Source organism: Battus philenor, unplaced genomic scaffold (assembly GCF_028537555.1).
Source record: "Battus philenor isolate CCGP_79_NKW_IND1 unplaced genomic scaffold, ilBatPhil1.0.hap1 SCAF_9, whole genome shotgun sequence".
NCBI lineage: Eukaryota > Metazoa > Arthropoda > Insecta > Lepidoptera > Papilionidae > Battus > Battus philenor.
Window position 1 is genome coordinate 7,591,221 of NW_027181759.1, and position 19,752 is coordinate 7,610,972.

At 31.3% G+C, this 19,752-nt stretch overlaps 1 protein-coding gene across 1 annotated transcript; it reads left to right on the top strand.

Annotated features, from left to right (window-relative positions):
- The first annotated feature begins 242 nt into the window (after nt 1-242).
- On the top strand, nt 243-19,656 carry Nup214 (nuclear pore complex protein Nup214). Its single transcript, XM_068775668.1, has 28 exons — nt 243-396; nt 825-963; nt 1,090-1,256; nt 1,508-1,680; nt 2,288-2,499; nt 3,013-3,133; nt 3,757-3,844; nt 3,961-4,063; nt 5,128-5,281; nt 5,680-5,728; nt 6,309-6,477; nt 6,785-6,864; nt 6,967-7,176; nt 8,008-8,177; nt 8,681-8,842; nt 8,989-9,177; nt 10,325-10,626; nt 10,699-10,857; nt 11,305-11,547; nt 12,314-12,787; nt 12,861-12,959; nt 13,315-14,302; nt 15,037-15,224; nt 15,888-16,046; nt 17,247-17,307; nt 17,866-18,026; nt 18,761-18,884; nt 19,281-19,656. The coding sequence occupies exons 1-28, from the start codon at nt 358-360 to the stop codon at nt 19,309-19,311; spliced, it is 5,214 nt and encodes a 1,737-aa protein (XP_068631769.1). The 5' UTR covers nt 243-357; the 3' UTR covers nt 19,312-19,656.
- The last annotated feature ends 96 nt before the right edge of the window (nt 19,657-19,752 follow it).

Here is a 19,752-nt window from a genome sequence, read left to right on the forward strand (position 1 = left end):
TCCAAATTGTATCCTGGATTTATATGACATGAATGATTTTACACATTTCAGAGAATTCTTATAACAAGGTTTGGTTAAGAATATCCCATATCATATAGCCTCAATAATCGTACAGAATCGATATACTTTTATAAATAATATAAATCGATAAAGTCTCTTTCTTCTTCTTCTTTACCAAAATTTTATAATCTGTATTTTCTGTTTGACAGATAACTACAAAATTACTATGTCTGACAGTTGAGTACAGGTTTCTTCAAATTTGGTTTCTATTAGAAATTCTTAACTAAAAGATCTATTAGTTAATAAGAAATTATTTTATTTTGTTAATGAGGAACTTCTGAAAAATTGACATTCACGATGGAAGTGCAATTCGGCCCAAATGCCGTTGATGAACCGGTAATTATAATAAGTTAAGGTTTATTCGGCACTTATTCTGTCTTATGAAATAACGTTCTAATATCTTTTAAAAATATCTATTAAAATCAGTAATTACTCCTACTTATATAGTTATTAGTTATCGTCGGATAGAGGGTTATTAATGCAATCGGGCTAAATATCCGTTTATATTGGAGGGAAAAATAGAACTGAGGTTGTTTTAATGCTTAAAGAGAAAAATATTCTAATTTTTATAATTAATATCGTAAATCCTGATACTTTCAACGAATAACATAATAACAAATGTTTTGGAACCAAAGTACTCTTAGTACTACATTTACTCTTTCTAGTAATGAGTATATTAATGTTAAAGTATATTGCTAAGATTATTTCAATATACATCAGTGTTAATTAAATATTATTTAATATTTTAAATAACTAATTTTCAGGATCTCTTGTATAAATTACAACGAAAGATAAAAGTTTTTAACACAAACAACTCTTTACCAAATCGCGGCTACAATTTAGTAGCTAGCTGCAGCAAATATGGAATTGTATTTATTATTGCACCTAATTGCACATTATCAGGTAAATATGAAATTCTTCATCTTTGTTTATTCAAAAAATGTTTTCTATTTACATCCCAGACATGTTTACTATTAAAAGTAAATATTTTTAAAGTGTAACCTTTATATATTTTTCTTTATATTGCAGCTTACTACTTGAAAGACCTTGTAGATAAAGATTGTGAACCAAAGTTTGTAATGTTGAACCTCCAAGGAGAACCGTCTCACATTGCTGTAAATTGTGACCAAGAGTGGTTGGCAGTTATATGCAAAACTATGCTTTATGTTTATAAAATAAAAGATTTTCAAAATCAGGCTAGTATACACAATGAATCTAATTTACATACTTACCAATCTTAATTTTCCAAAGTACTGTGTGTAAAATCACAACTAAAATTAATATAATAATTTAATCTAATAAGTTATTAATAAAAGTTAAATTTATATATATTTATTCTAACATCAATTATTTTCCATTATAACCTTCTTTACTTTCATTTGTCATAAATTAGAATAATCTTAAGTTGGATTTATAAATTATATCATAGAACAATTATTATTTTCAGAACATATCACCATCATTTTCTATAAAATTGGAAGTTGACCCTTCAACATTTGTTTCTGCTGTACAATGGAATCCATGTATAACAGACACTATAGCTATTGTCTTCTTTGATGGCACTTTAATAATTGGACAAATAACTACTATGCAAGTGAAAAAACTGCTTTCAGCAGCAAGGTAAAGTGTATTAATAACATTGACTAACATTAAGTTTTTTATAACAAAAAATTTCATAAAAACAAAATTATAAATTTTATAATATTGGTACAATTCTTTCCTCAATTTGTTTATATTATTCAGACCAGTAATATGTCATTAAAAAAGAAGTACTAAGAATATTTTTAAAATATAGATGTTTAGTTATACTCGATCATAATCAGAGATTGCATATTCAGTTGCACACTCACTTAAAGTTATAAAGGTGGCTTTTTAATAAATAGATAATTAAACGTTTATTTCACATAACAATTACACATACAAAATAACAAAAAATGAAAAACTGGACTGACCAGAATCACCCAGTGGGTGAAACACTGTTACAGATCATGACCATGTAAGCCGTCAATGTGTAATAAAAACATAATTTGAAAAAAAGATTTTTCCAACACAAAAGGATTCTGTAATAAACCAATTATTCAACTTTAATTACATTTGCAGGCCATAAGTAAATGCCCAAACTGTGATCAAAATTTTTTTTAAGTCTTGGACATTTTCTGTGATACTTATTTAAAGAATTTTTCTAATAAATAATTCCATTTGCTGTGATTTAATATGACTATTATAGGTGTATTTGCTGGAGTCCGAAAGGAAAACAAATTGTTACTGGCAACAGGGATGGATCTCTATGCCAGTATAAACCGGATCTATCACCAATGAAAACAATACCACCACCAAAATTATTTGAAGGTGCTCCAGTTGAATCCCTTGCTATTTATTGGATATCAACATACCAATTTGCAGTGGTTTATAAAAATGCAACAGATAATAGTCGTCCAGGTAAAATACATTTTTAAATTATCATTGCATTATTACTTTTTGATTAGTTGGTTTGATTATTTGCTATATGGTACTCCCTATCGAAAAATCAATAGTTTAAACAATAATAAGTAATGTAATGATAATATAATTAGAAAAAGCTTTTTCAAATTTTGTATTACTTCATATTAAAATTAATTATTATTCTACTAGCTGTCCCTGCACACTTTATACTGCGATGAGATAGTAGTTTATTAACACATTGAAATAAAAAAACAAACAAACATATGTACTTTACTTTAGTAGTACTTTATATTACCGGAGATTGGAAATAGGTGTAAAATCTTTAAATTTTTTTCCTAACAAATGTCCTTTACAGTTAACTATAAAGCCTTTACACTTATTATTATATTATTAATGAAACTTATATAATACTTCACCTATAAGTCAATCATTTGTTAATATTTGGAATATTAAAATAATGTTTGCTTTTTCTCTTTATTTGTATATTCAATTTTTTATATTACTTTTCAGCTGTTACCATTGTAAACACACCAAAAGGCGGTCAACCGTTTTGCTATAATTATGAAGATATATGCTACAGTTTAGGTGCAAATAGACCGTGGTATTATTATCTACATGGATTAGCCCAATGGTACAAGAGTTTTTTTTATTACATTGAAATAAGAATAATTCTCAAATTTTCGTAGATAATAAAAAACACGTACACAGAGTGCTTGCCGCTAATTAGCCCTTGTGTTCGAAAGTTTGCATGATATAGGTTACTGTAAGAGTTATCAATTAGAAACAATTTGATTGGTTATAGGGTGTAGTTAAGCTTGAGTGTGTAATAGTAATCCAGTCTATCAGTTAATAACTATTTTATTGTTAAAGACTATTTAGTGGATAAGTGGAGGTAAGTGTAATAAGTGGTTCAATTCCTTTAAGGAATTGAATTATACGGTTAATTATTTATTGGTATTTACTTAACCATAAAATTTTAATTATTTATTTTAAAAATGTAAGGTTCAATTCTTGATAGGAAATTTATATAAATCACTTTTATAAATAACTTTATCACTTCTCTATGACGAATTAAAACAAGTAATAATCTGTATCATTTCCTCTCACCAAACACCATGTGGCTAAAGTAATTGAATAAAATCAGTGTGGATTTTGAGTAGAGCAGAATACCCTGAAAATGTTATCAATAAAACACTAATGATATTCCATTAATATGTATTTCATTTTACGGACAATGCGGTATTTATTTTTAAGGAACCTGATACTCGCAGCTTCCTCAAACAGTATGGAAATAGCAACTCTTAGTTCGACAGATGGCGCTAATTGGCTACAATGGTGTCAGGTAATAAAACATTGTAAAATTATTTATTTAGAAACTAAAACATTAAAGATTGTTTAATAATAATATACTTGAATAATGTAAAATTGATTAATCAATTACTTTGGTTGTTTAAACAGATTGATGAAGCAAGGCCTGAATTGCCATTAACAAATAAAAAACAAGAGAACTACCCTGTTGGATTATCTATTGATACATGCGCCATTCATCAGTTACCGTGGGGTAAGGAATTAAAAACAATTCTACTAAGTAAATTGTGCATTTAATATTTTTAAAAAGTTTATGTAACAACTGAACCAGTATCTCCAGTAAGGATTTCTGCAGCATTTTAAAAAGAAAAATCCTACGCAGCATAACCTGTGGGATTAAAATCTTAAATATAAAATTTTAAATATAGTGTGTCATAACCAGAGACCAGAATCCATATTTTTCTAAAGTAATTTATGCCAAGAAGTGATTGCTATTTAACATTAGATTTATTTCTCATTCTTATTTAAAAATGTGTAACTACCTTTCTCGACAGCTATGCTCTTAGCTATGAATGACAATAATTAGGAACAAGACTGGAACCACAATACGACATACATAAAATAGTTAAAAGTGTTATTCCAATAAGTTACAATTTATTTTTTTCAATTCTTTTACATTAACTAGTAAGTATACGGTATTAAGTATAAACACAAAAATAAAAGAAATTAAATCGATAAAGTCGTTCTCTAGTTATAGCGTGATTAAATGCAATTGGGTTCTATTTTTTTTTATTCATATGGAATAAGCGGAAATCATTTGTATGTTCTTGATATATTCTTAAACATAGTGGTACTATTTAATTATAAATTATTTGCCAGGTTTCCGGGATAAAACTATTTATTTATTTATTCACCCTTTTGACTATTTTTATAATGGCGAACCTAATGTTTTAGTACTAATATCAATTTCTTACTTTCTATAGATATAGAAAGTAAGAAATTTTATTTAATTTGTATTAAAAAATCTTTTTTTAATACAAAATGTAATTCTTAATAGACAACACCTAAACCAAATAATTACGCATCAAAATTCATGCTTACGGAATAAAATTTATCAATCTGGAAACTGCGATATTTTTCCTATATAAATATTCAGGGGGAAGATACTACAAAATAACTTAAAGTAAGTTCGTATATAAAGGACTGTGTGCTATATTCCAACACTAAGATATGCTATTAATAGATAAAATACTTTATTATTAATATCTATTGATAATTATAACATAAACATCTTTTTAATTGATATTTTGCATGTAGGTGAAAATGAGACATTGCCACCAATGCCTTTACTCCATGTAGTCTCTCAAACTGGTCTTCTCTCCATTTATAATGTAATCAACTTGAAAAAAGAAGCTGCACCTCTCTGCGCGCCCCCTCAACAATTTATTTTGCCTGCTAACATTATGTCAAGGTAGTTTTATTTTGTTTTCATAACTTAAATGGCACAATGCCCCAAGCAAAAATATTTTTTATTTAATTTAAAACTGCTAGTGTTGAACCACGAATCTGTCTAATGTCGTTTATCTGAAAAAAATAATGTTAAAGAAATCCAATGACAAAATTTATTAACTATCGAGGGAAGTCTCATATCTAATGTGTACATTTTTGATACTTATCAAATTATAAAAACTTATAAAAACTATATATAGCAAAAACTATTTTTAAATTGATTCTTTTTGAAAAATAATAAAAAATAAGTACTAAGGATAACAAAAAACACTATATTTAATTCGAAATTAATATTAAAATTATCATTTTTAAATATACATCATATACACAAATTAATTTTCATTTCCATTTTCATTTCAGCGCTATTCCAGATGATGTTCCACAAGCAGCCCCTGTCAGCCAGCCAGTGGTATTATGTTGTATATATTTTACACTAACTATTAACAAAACCTTTTACTAATAATATTATTTATACATTTGATGTCTTATTTAATTAATCAATTTAGTATATACAATCAATTTTAATTATTTTCAATACTTAAATCAAAATTTAAACTAAAATAATGTTAATTATATTACATATGGTAGGTAACAAATGACAAAAAACAAAGATGTGCACTGCAAAGCTAAGGCCTTCCCCAAAGATATCTCTGAGGGGTTATACCATAATCGCCATGCTTGGTAACCGGATTTGAAATCGCAGTGTGGTATTATGGTGCACAGACGACGCTGCTGCCCATCCTCTGAAATATTGTTTGTGAGCAATAGCAATCCCATTTAATTAATGCACAAAGTGTGATTTGTAAGATGGTATCCCGCAAATCGAACCCCCGACCTTCGGACGTAATTCTCAGTCCCCACCGCTGGGCTACTGCTCAATAAAATTTTATCTGCATGAAATCTATATCTGTTTTTAAATTAATTATTATTTATGAAATGTAATATTAATGGCAAACTACAAATAACTGTTTTATTCGGAATCGTTTCAGCCTCAGCAAATCCCACAACAGCCTGTTCAACCACCAACGGTTATACAGCCTCAACCAAAACCACAACCTGCACCACCTGCCTTAAATCAAATCAATGAATCACTTGATAATTCGAAAATGCAACCATTTGCTTCATTCCAAGCCCAGGCACCCCAGGGATTATTTTCGGGTATAAATTTTACTTTCTAATATTTATGTGTAACTATTGTTAGTACATAAGCTAATTCTTTCATTTTTATCTCATTCAAACTTCAATGTTATTTTTCTATACACCTACTTATTATGTTTCATGTCATACTTTGCCACTCTATCCTTTCATCTTATTGACACATTTAACTTGAACTCATACATCTCACTACTTTCATATAACTCTTTTTAGTTCATTTAACTTGCACACTATCTGTTTCACATTCATTTTCATTCAATATTAATTGTGTCTGATTGTAGTAATGATAATTAAATAAAAAATATTTCAGCTTCTACAACTCAAATTACTGGAACAAAGCATATTGAAGAAAAGCCTCAAATTTCTGTCCCTCAAAATGTAGCCTTATCGGTAAATATGTCACTTAAGCATTAAATATGTTTTATTAGTTTATAATAAAATAAGCTTATTAAATTTCCTGAGGTCCGTTATTATCCTTGGCTTTGCTTTTAGGCTCCAACTAAACCAGAAACAGTAGAAATCCTCAAAGCTCACTCACCGATCCAAAGTCAAGAGATTAACGCAGCATTAAAAAGTGAACAAGAGAGACTAAATAAAATCAAAGCTAATGAGGAATTAAACAACATGTTATTGAAGGAAATAAATGACTTTCAAATGGAATTGTACATGTTTATGGAGAAAACTAGAGAAGCGCATATTAAGGTATATTATAAGAGGGTTTCAAGTATCTTTCAACCCAAAATTAATTTACCTTGCACTGCATTCCAATTTTTTTAATTTCTTTAAAAATCATAATAACACATATTTAAAAGAGATCTTTATTTTTTAATAATAAGAACTTTTTGAGGTTCGTTCGAGTAAAAAATGTATTTTATATTATTGTAGATTTTAGTTACTTGAAAAATGAACTAACACCTAAATTTCAATATGTTAACAAATTTTTGTGTATGCATATGTAAAAAAGTTCCACAAGATATCTTAGACCTTTCTTTTCTTAGTGTGACATCTAAAATTAAGAGTTTATTATTAAATAATTCAAGAACAGTTTTTAGTTATTTAAATGTTTGGAACTTGGTTTGTGGACTGGTTTATATGGTTGATATAATTATGTACAAATCAAAAATGTTTAAATATCTTTTAAAAATAGTAACTGTCGATTTTCTGGTCTGATCTTCTCATCAGATCAGCATTTTGAGCCGGTGGTAACTTCCTACTTATAATGTTAAAATAATAGATGTTTGACATTAAAAATGTGAAATGCCTACTTAAATAAAGATATTTTTAATTGAATAATTATTGTCTGACCTAACAACGCCCCATTACTTAACAATTACTTGAAAACAACCATTGAATTCAAAGAAACTGAGCCTTCAAGTAATCATTTGATAATTTAATTATAAAAAATATATTGCTTTATTTATGCGAACGAGTTATTATTAAAGACAAGGTATAAATTTATCAAGAAAGCATTCTTAATGACTGATTCTTTTCATTATCATATTTTCATTTTATTATAATTTTTTTTAATTCCAGTTGCAACAAGGCTTAGAATCCATTGGGTCTGACTTCAAACTTCAAGGGCAAGACATTGTGCAATTAAAGATGGACTGCTCTATAGAAGAGTTACGCGAGTCGATTGTTATGCTAAAACTGGAGCTAGTTCGCGCATGCGCCGTCGTTGCGGAAGCTCGCACTCACGCCGAGTATGTAAAAAAGTTTGTTACATTTCTGCATAATTTTCAAACACTTACGCTTGGCCACTGACAACAATACCTTTGTTGTAAATCATTCTTGCGCGTTTCAAATTCGAATTGGAACAATTTGAATTCAGACGCAATCAGTCCTGTGGTCGAAGCCATTACGGCTGTCTGCGGCTGTCTAGGACTGTCTATATATATATATATATATATACATATTTATATATATATTTATATATATATGTGTGTGTGTGTGTATATACATATATAAATATATATATATATATATATATATATATATATATATATATATATATATATACATATATGTCGCTATCTATGTCTAAAGGTACGTTTATATGCTCGCGTGGTCTACCCGCCATACGCGTATACACATATTAAGGCCATGCTATGATCATCATATATCAGATATCTCACTAATGATAGTAATGGTTGTATAAATATCAGGAAGAAACCTGACCTTATACTAACTTCACACAATTTTTCAGGGCTAAGCATTTATATGAATGGAGCCAAGCTGATCCACTCACAGCAAAACGTGTTGCTTCCGTGAAGAAACTTGCATATTATGTTAAAAACCAACTTGATCAAGCACATAAAGCTCTCGAACGTAAATGGAACGAAATGTCTACAGTAAATACAGTTGATAAGTAAGAAATTAAATTTCAAGTTAACTATATGTTTGCATGTACTATAATGTATTCGCTGGACAGAGCTAATTCGATAAAACACAGCTTATTTCATTGGTTAATCCAAACAAGGGAAGGAAGCGTTTCTATCGATTATCATCTTTCAGACCAGGACAGCGTATGCTGCGTCCAATACTGGATGATATCTATCAACCACTCGTGAAGCAACAAGAGATACTCAGCCGACAGGAAGCGGTTCTGCGTACTTTGCGAAATACTTTAAAAGAATGCGGTGATATTTCACCTGTTTTTAAGTCCACTTCAATTTTAAGAAGCACACCTTTTAGAAATAAAGCGTATGTATACTAAGTTAACCTAAAGGTTTAATTATACTTTTGTAACAGAAAGTCATGAGCAATTTAGAGGACTATGCTCGGTCCAACCAAGGTAACCGATGTGGCTCGAAGAATTGTTCATCTGAAGTGGCAATGCTCGGGGCACATCGCTCATGCAACCGTCAGCAAAGATTCTCGAGTAACGGCAAACGAGCCGGTTTACGCAGCGTGGGGAAGTCCCCCACAAAACAGACCGAAGTCGCTGGATGTGGACAGTGCAATAGTCATCGAGGCGATCGTTAGTGGCAGTCTATGCCTTGCTATGTATATCGACTGACATAAATTTGATAATAAACAGAAAGTCATGACTATTTTGACTTTCACATGATGATTCAAAACTACCGCAAGGTCTCAAAATTTAAAATGTGCCTTATTTCGTCTTTGCGGCCAATATAAAATAAAACGATTATTAAACAATACATAGCAATATTACAGTGTTTAGATTTTTTTATTTATTTAATGAAACTTTGGAATGATTTGTGCTCTAATTACTACTACTACTCACTAGTAAAACCGAGCCTTATTATATACCATATTGATTTATTCTTGTTCAAATTAAAACTTATTGCCTTATATGTACAGGTAGTTAATTTTAATTTGCTATGCAGTAATAATGGCATAGTACAGGGTGGGTCAAGAATATTGTATCATTTTAATTCACACCCCAAGCAAACAATCCGGTCGGGGCTCAGGGAGAGGTACTGCCACTAGGTCGGAGCGTCAAGGGGCTCCAACCCGTTTGTTATGTAAAACGATTTTATTGACTATTTGTCACACATTCAATAAGTTCCGATACTGGTGGTCTACGTTTTCCGGACAAAGCCTCATCTCACGACCACCTAGGATGCTCAGATATATCCCCAGAAGACTTCTTATTATAGGGTTATTAAGAGAGACGTGTCTACTCTAATCCATAAATCAAATATGCTGCGTCCACCGAAACAAAAATCAGCGGAAAAATGTCGACGAGTATTTGAAAATTTCCGCACTCTCTTTTAAGAGTGCAAAAATCGAAAAAATGGTCGTTAATAAGATGCAATAATTTTTAAAAAATAAATTCTAAAGACCCTTTCTGTTAGTAAACAAATTTTAAATTATAAATTTCCAGGGACCCTCTCTCGAAATTAACAAAAAATATTCTTAACATGAGTATAGACCCCGAGAAAGATAAGACAAATAAGCAAAAATTATCGAATCAAAAGCTTGATGCTTTAAGAGACATGCTGTCCAATCATAAAACTGTCAAAATTAAACCCGTCAATTTTGAACTAACACAACAATTGGCAACTATGCGACTTAATTACGAAAAGAGCTTAAAGGAGAAAGAGGCAAGGGAGAATGAGAGAAACGTTCAAGCTGCAGCAAAAGTAGTACAAAAAATGCCAGCTAAGGAACCATCCACAATAACTGGTATGGTCTTTATTTAAATCTACTTTACATGCTTTATATAACGTTTTGTAATTTTAACCAATTTATTTGCAGCAACCATACCTAGTGACGTAAAACCAGTACCAAAGTTAGAAAAGTCGACTATACAACCAATAAAAATACCAACCGTCCACCCGTCATACACCCCTGTTAGTAACGTAGAATTGATTAAACCACCAATGCATAGTGTAGCAAGAACGCTATTTACCGCTGGTACGTACTTCAAAAATTTTTATTCTGGAAAATCCGATTTTGAGTAAACAGAATTTCCCATAATTCAACGTTAAATGACACAAAACCAAGAACAGTATTTTAGACTAAATTACTAATTTTATGAGGTATTAGAAAATGAATATGGGCTTCTGTTTCAGATTTTAATTGTGACTGACTACTACTAATATGTTTATATACAAACATAAAAGTTGAAATAATTATAACGATACAACTTTGTAGTAACAATAATAAAGATAATATTACTTGCATTATACTACTTCTTTAAATAGTTTTAAAAATAATAGTCTGTGGCAACATAAGTCAAGACGAGTCTTATTTGTATTAGATGCCATTTTATAACCTTTAAAATAAAACTTTATCATTTTTTATATTATCAGAAATATATATTTTTTTTCTTATTGAATTTGAGTATCTAATATATTTTAGATCCTGAGCCAAAACCGGAGCCAGTTAAACCCTCAAGTAACCAACAACCAGGAATATTTCCAATACATTCACCCATTAAGACAGAACCTGCAAAGCTCCCATCGAATACCGGAACAGTTACCAACACCACCCGAGGTCTGCTCAAAGATATGTTACAGAACAAATCTCAAGCTAACGCTGAAGTTAAAAACGACGCCAATACCTTCATGGGCCAAAAGATATGTTCACCTTCTCCTTTCAATTGTACGTATGGTTATTAATATTATATAAATTCCTATTACATTTAATGTTATAACAACATGTAAAATACGAAAAAAAAATATGCTTAGTTATATGGTTACAAACTCGCTTCCCTGACAGAGTTCATATTGTAAAAGTTACTGGCCTGTTGCAGTCCAATAGAAAAAAATAAAACGTATTTTAGAGTTATCACTTAATTTATTTTGTCTTATTGATGAATCATAATTACTTACGAAAACAATTGTTTCATTGAGTACCCCGCAATACAAGAATAATAAGGTGCTTAGTTTCGATTGTACCAACACATTTTATAAATTAAAATTAATTGTTTATTTGTAATAAAATAAACAGGAAAACATTTAAAAATGAAAAAAACATAGATTTATTTCTCTTTCGTTCTTAAGTTGTCTTGCTCATTTTTAATTTAATAGTTATATCGAATATTTGGTGCCTTTTTATTAATATTTAGAGATTTCTTTAATAATTATTTCTTTATATATGAACATATAGATGATCTAGCATAATTATGGCAAGAGATGTGTATGCTTACAATAGGCAAAGATCAAATTGAATATTATGCTTTGCTGTTGTTGCCTAATTATTAAAATAAATTTATGTAATTAGTGTTGTAATACTAAATATAAAGGAACTTTATCTTATAATATTTAAAACTGAATACTATTTGGTATTGTTTTTTTGTGTTGATAGTATAGTTTGCAATTATTAACTATTTTTTTTATATCAAGTTAAACTAAGAAAATATTTACAGTCTCTAATACACCTGCAACAATGTCAGCCCGCGCCGCTGTGTTTCCATCGAATAAACAGGAGCCAATTTCTTTTATGGCTGGTCTAGGATCACAATCACAAAATGCTAATAATAAATCTAGTGAAACTGGTGAACCGGAAGGTGTAGAACTACCAACTAAGACGCTTGAAGAAAAACCTGCAAATGCATTCATTCTAAAATCACCCACACCTTTAACAACTGCTCAATTACAAAATGTACCCGATGTTTTAAAAAGTACTAAATCTTTAAGTATTAGCAAATCAGATGAGAAAGTCATAAATAAGGGAGAGGCAAAACTTAAAGAAAATATTCCACAAAAAGATAGTGATACGCCGACTATATCCAGGGAGTTACAAAAGCTTGGAAGTGACAAGAATAATGAAACAAAACCTTCAAATGTGAACATTAAAACCACAAGTTCTATTTCCATTACGCAAGCCCCTGCACAACCCAGTAAGTTTATTTTTTTCTTTGCACTCGTTTAAAACGATTCCCTTTCACTAACGATTTATTTTTTAAATTTTAGCCCCAAAACCAAAAGAGGTGAAACCAGAAGTAACCATTACCAAAACTGAAGTCCCGGAAAAACCTTCTGTTTTTAATTCCCCTAGCATTGACGCTAAAGGTAATTCTAGATTTTTTAAGATTGTTACAAATAAGGCACTGACTTTTTCTGTCGTATCATAAAGTCCTAAATTGTATCGCATGATAGCTAGAGCAATATTGTTTTTACTCTTTTTCGAACAATTTTTCCATTTTTCGCCATGAGAAACTCCCTCGTCTCTTAATAAAAAAATTAGACCAATTGATCGAACATTTCTTAATTTTAGGATTAGCAATATTTTTTGTCAAATTACATGTTATCACCTTTGTTTTACAGTAATTTATCAAAAAACTGATGTAACTGAATTAAAAAAACTAGATATTTAAATTTTTATCAATAACCTTATCATTGTCTAAAATATAATTATTATTCATAGTGGCACAACCTCAAGCAGTATCTGGAGCATCAACAACTCAAGCTGCTACAATATTTCAAACAGATATTACGCCATCAACATCTGCAAATAAAGTATCAGAGAAAAAGGTAGAGGCAGTCTCTACGCCGTCAGCGTCTTCTATATTTGGAACTGCGGTTGCGTCACAGAAATCACCAACTTCTGATACAAAACAACCTCTAACTGGATCTATATTTGCTGTCTCGTCTTCATCTGCAATGTTTGGTTCGTCGAGCATTTTCGGAACATCAATTACAACTGAAAAGGCTAGCACCACAACTGCTAAGTCTATTTTCAGTAGCGCTGCTAAATCAACGCCTTTTACTCCACCCACTCCTGTTTCCACATCGGTAGATCCGAAAACATCAATTTCCGACCCTCCAGTTTCGACTACCCCGTCAATCACACCTCCGACAACTTCTTCTATTTTTACCACTCCTCAACCCTCTGTCTTTAGTAGTTCTGCAGAAACAGCCGTTACAACTCAAAGTTTATTTGCCGCTCCTAAATCTGAGCCAGTTTTTGCTACGACATCTAGCACTCAAAGTATTTTTAATACACCAACACCCTCTCCCTCTCTCCCCGTATTTGGAACTGTGCCTACTACAGCTCAGAGCGTATTTACAAGCACAGCAACAACTACAAATTCGTTTTGGAGTTCATCTTCGCAGAATTGGGGTTTCGCAAATGCAAACCAACCTGTATTTGGCGGTGCGACCACTCAGTCATCTATGTTTGGAACTCCAACTCCTACTACACAAGCTTCAATGTTCGGAACTCCGACACAAACATCACAAAGCGCGTTTGGCTCAACCACACCTACAACTCAAACTTCAGTTTTTGGAACACCATCGAACACTGGATCGTCCTCGTTATTCGGCGGTACAGAAAGCAATCTGTTTGCCGCTGCAACAATATCAACCACAAAAGCAGCTTCACCTTCTAGCGGGGGAAGCATTTTTGGGACAAGGTAAACTTAAAACCTTTTTAATTACCTAAAGTGAAAATAGCATTTTTATATTACCCCTGTTTAGTTAATATAATAGTGTACACTGTTAAAGCGATACATAAACTGAATAAATTAAGAACCATAAAAATATATTGTTTAGTACTAAACTCGAATTAAGAATTTTGTTTTTATTTGCAAAATGATGATGTATCAAAAATTCCTTTAGACAATTAATGAAAACATTCTTAAAATCTATTCAATGCATTCTTTAAATATGTAAATCATGATCACGGCAGAAGCAGTGGTAGCTCAGCAATGGAGGGCTGCGACATGGGATCGTAAGTCGTGGGATCGATTGCCGAGATGCAATCTTATATAAATCACGCTTTGTGTATTAATTAGGATTGCCATTGATCCCAAGTTTCCAGATGATGGCCAGTCGGGGGTTATGCCTAGCAATTAGAGTCTTTCGGACTTTTGGACTGTGTCCATCTTCTATCTTCAGTTCTTCATATTGAAAATCTCGTAGATTTCCAATATATAATAAAACCGATAGCATCTAGCATCTTCTGACGATTTAAACAAGGCCATGTGCCCACCTTGTGGATGTATTGCCTACGCATCACTTGCCACGCCGAGGTTTCCACTCCGGAACTTTAAGGCTCCAGCAGTCGTCAGACACAAAAGTTACCAATCCGAAATAATATTAATATATCATAACAAGTTTCATTAATTCATTTATTTTAACATTACAGCAGCCCTGGTTCACTCTTTACTGGTGGCAGTACAAACGTATTTGGTGGAAAAACTACATTTGGACAATCTAATCAGTCTGCGGCGTCAATATTTGGTGGAGCGAATTCCACATTCAAACAAAATACGTCGACTAACCTTTGGAGCGGTGGTAATACAAGTGGAAATACTTTTGGATCCACTGGATTTGGTAATTAAAACTATCACTGTTCTCTCTAACATCCTCCCTTAATATTAATTGAATGTCAAGTATTCAGATCCGATTTTAGATTGATACTCAAAAGCATGGTCAGATTATAGCGTTCATTTGGTCAAATATTTATTATTCTCCATTTATATTTCATAATTTTAAGAAAGCCTACAGATAAGTTTATTAGTACATAGTTTCACGTATTTTTATCTACATATACATGCATGCCCACAAAAATAATATGTTCTAAGAATAGTCATAATAAATAGATAACGTAAAGATAAAAAAAAAATATTGTAGAAGCTTAAATAAGCTATGTATAACTTAATTGTTTTATATATTATTTTCCCTAAAACGAAATGGTAGCCGCGGCGTGGGTAGGTCCACTGCTAGGTGAATCAACTACGCAGTCAAAGTTGAGGAAATGCGCTGCATGACAGCACTGTTAGACCGGTAATTGTAACGACGTTTTGAGTGAGGCTAATTTTTCCAATGAGCGTCTGTCATTTGACATGATGATAATTAAAACATATATCTTAACTTAAGTACTGTTCGAGCATATATTACATTACGATTGTTAAGAGATCCTGATATGAACATGGACACTCTGTTGGTCTTTATAGATTTACTTTCCCAGAAACTTGACATTAATCACTTCGACAGGTCAACAAGCTACAACACAAGCGTCAATATTCGGTGGCGGTACTGGCGGAAGTTTTAGTGCCCCGTCTACAGGCCAACCTTTAGGAAGCCCACAGCCGACCGCGTTTGGGGGCGGTGAAGCCAAGTCATCTATTTTTGGTTCACCTCAGCAACAAACAAGTGAGTGTTATTTATATTTTGAACACTACATCTAAACTCAAATTTAACTAGAATTTAACCAAAGTACTTACGAAAAACATATTTTACGATTGGTAAAGTAAAAGTACGTCATTTTGTATTTAACAGAGAATTAAAGTTACGTAAAAAAATCATTCCAAATCGGTAAGAAGTCCTAATTAGTCAATAAACTTCGCAATGGTGGTCGCAATATTTTAATCAAATTACAGTTCAGTAATTACTTGGCGCTTTACTTCGATTCACACCTCCAGACTATCTTCTTTGAGAGTTTATTTCGCCGATTCATGGACGAAACCACATTTCTTGTCGCTGTGGAAAGATTCTTCCGATATCGCAGCGCACCGTAAATATATGCGATTAATGTTGAGCGGTGTTAACGTTTCCTGTTTTCAGTTTCACGGCACTAAGCTTTTATATATAATGGAATGTTCCAGAAGACTCGAAAACAATGAACCGCGAATTATCTACTCGTATACAAAAATTTCCAAGTAAACGATCTATCGTTTACTAGTAATATTTTTTTACAGCATCTATGCTGTCCTGTTAAAAATCCCGACGCTGGTTAAAGTAATCTTTAGTTGAAAGTAATAAAGTTTAGTTTTCAACGTAGTACTTGCAATATGTAGACTATAGGTTCTCAACAGGAGGTGCTACTGCCTTAAAGCTAGACCTATTCTAATGCGCGGTAGCGACTCCTTGGGCACATTGTCACCGTTTTAGTAAACACGTTTTTGAAATTTTACTACATTAATAATGACGAACCTCGGGCACGAAAAGCACGATTAAATATATAGACAATTCATTCTATATTTGTAATTAAGAGTTCATACTAGACAGACATGTAAAATTTGTATAATTATTTTGTGATAAGATTGCGTTAATATTTTTTATTTGTAATAAAATGGGTAGTCCATAAAACCTATAATCCAGACTGTTCCAGAAATTTCGTTACATATTCGGTATTTTTCTTTGTGTGTCAATATATCCCACTGCAACATCGCATTCCGCTGATACTTGACTACTTATTCATAATATTATTAAAGTGTGATGCTATAAAATAAGTTTAACGACTGAAAACTATTTAATTTACAGCCCACTGCAAAGAATACATATTGCTGTTTAAGTTGGTACATGTTTTGTGTTGCTAAAATGTTGTGTACTATATATAGTTTTTTATCACAGCTCCAGCCTTTGGCGGGTCTCCTGTGTTTGGTTCAAAACCAGTGTTTGGACAAACTGCAAGGTAAACATAATATTAAAGTTTGTACTATTATCATTACATTTAAGCATTATAACTATAGTTCGTGAGCGTTAAGAATGTAGTAAATGATCATTGTTCGCCGACCTTAACACGTCTAGTAATCAGTCAAACCATTTGATTAGAAAAACAAAATAAAAATGGCACACTTTGAACACAATAGCTAGGCCGGCAGACAATGATGACGCATTGCATTCTTAACGCCAATGGACTATATACATATTCAGAGTGATTGGTTATATATGTATATCAGCAGAAAATTCGAAACTTTTCTTGCATGTATTTCCAATCACCCTGTAGTAGGCCAATAATTTCTGCTAGTACAATAGCTGCAGGGACAAACTGTTAAGAATAATTAATTTTAATATGTAGTAATCCGCATTTTGAAAAAAGCTTTTTGTTATTATAATATCATTGCGTTAATTATTATTAGTTAAACCAGGTTTTTTAATAGTGTGTACTATACATTAATTGACACCAAATAAGCTACTCATCTCTTAAGCTTTTACTACCTTGACTAAAAAAAGCTTGTATATCTTTCAGTTTTGGCTCACCTGCCTTTGGTACAAGTAGTGGGTTTAACAAGAGCCCCAGTGGTGGGTTCGGTGGTCCTGCAACGTTCGGCGGTGCCCCGTCCTTCGGGAGCTCCGCTTTCGGTGGATCTTCGCCCGGTAAAGTGTTTGGCGGCACTTCACCGACGCCAGGTAACTTTTTAATATCAGGTCATTTGTTTTAAGTCTTTGCTCGTGAAAATCCAAACGTACTAGTTTTACGGTTCTAAAAGATCTTAACGTCAAGAAAAAATTTATTCAATATCTTTTATATATTTTCTTTAATTGTAAAAGTACTTTGTCCTTATATTTCCTTGCTTAAAGGAGCCTTTTCAATTAATATTAATATATAATCTACAAACATACTATATAATATACTAAAATAAAAAATATAAATAATACTATATAATCTATAATACACACAATTACACACACATTACTTATACAAATATATATATTGCATTGTCAAACAATAAAGGTGGCAGTCCCGAATACAAGCCTTTATTTTATTCTTAGTAGCGTAACAATCTTTTCTATATTTTACGTGAAATGTCACATGTAATGACATCGACTTGACGGTTGGTTAAACGTCAAAAAAACAACAGTGAACAAATAAGGTACTTTTAAGAAGTTATAAGTAATAAGTAAATAAAAATTTTAAAATTATTTAATCTTTAATTCACATATATATATAATTGTAGTACATACTTATGTACAATTATAAACTAATCAAAGTAAACAATGTTTTTATTAATTTATTATAGATCATTGTTTCAAACGGGGCAGTATGCGTGCCAATGTATATTTAAAAAGTTACAGTAAGAATTATCAGTATTCGTCCCTTGCTATTTAAATTATAAAAACACACACTTTTTTATCATCAACAGGTTTCGGATCACCAACGCAGTCGAATTCTACGTTCGAAAGCCTAGCTACACAAAACACACTCACTTTCGGTAATTTGGCCCAACAATCACCGCCACAACCTCAACCTCAAACTACATTTAACACGTAAGTACAAATTTACCTGTAGCACAAATTCATTGTAATTATATTTATAAGAAGTTGGAACATTAAAATACACTATTAACATTTCAATACTCTAAAGAAAATTTTGTAAAACTGTTGAACTGGGTGAAAAAAGGTTGAATATGTATTATTTTACGTATTACTTATTTATACGTATACTTTTAGTATTTAAAGGATGGAACATTGGAAAACATTATTAATTTTTCAGGACACGTAAAAAAATTGTAAAACTATGTGTTATGGCAGTTTTTTTTAATCTTTATCTGGTGTCTTAGACATTACATGCCGTTTAATACATAGCTTATATATGTCATAGTTTATTCTTTAATATTAGACTTCCACATTTTTTTTACTAAATATCTTTAATTTGTTGTATAGATCACCATCATTCACCGGTTGGCGAGGCTGATGATTACATTACAAAGAGCGTGCGGTCCGAACGAAATTAAATTGAAAAGAATCATTTGATAATGACGCCGTTCGTGAATTATTTTATGAAACATTCAAACGTTTGTGTGAGATAAACAAACTTGCTTTTTGTAATTATTTTACCATGTCAAATTATAATTATTAATAAAGATTAAAATATTTGTAGTTTTTTTTAATCCTCCGATTGTTAATAAAGTTTTATCTAGTTTTTTCATTTTGTGCAAAGGCGGACCTAGTGACTTGCAGGCATTCTCTACCAGTCAACCTTTGGTGATGTAACCAAGCGCAATTATGTATTCATAATAATACGAGAACGGAGACCATAATAGATATTTTAGAAATAATATTTTAAAATATTTTGGGCTTGATAAATTACTAAACTAATTTTATCTCAAATGGATACTTAATTTCTTACCTATTA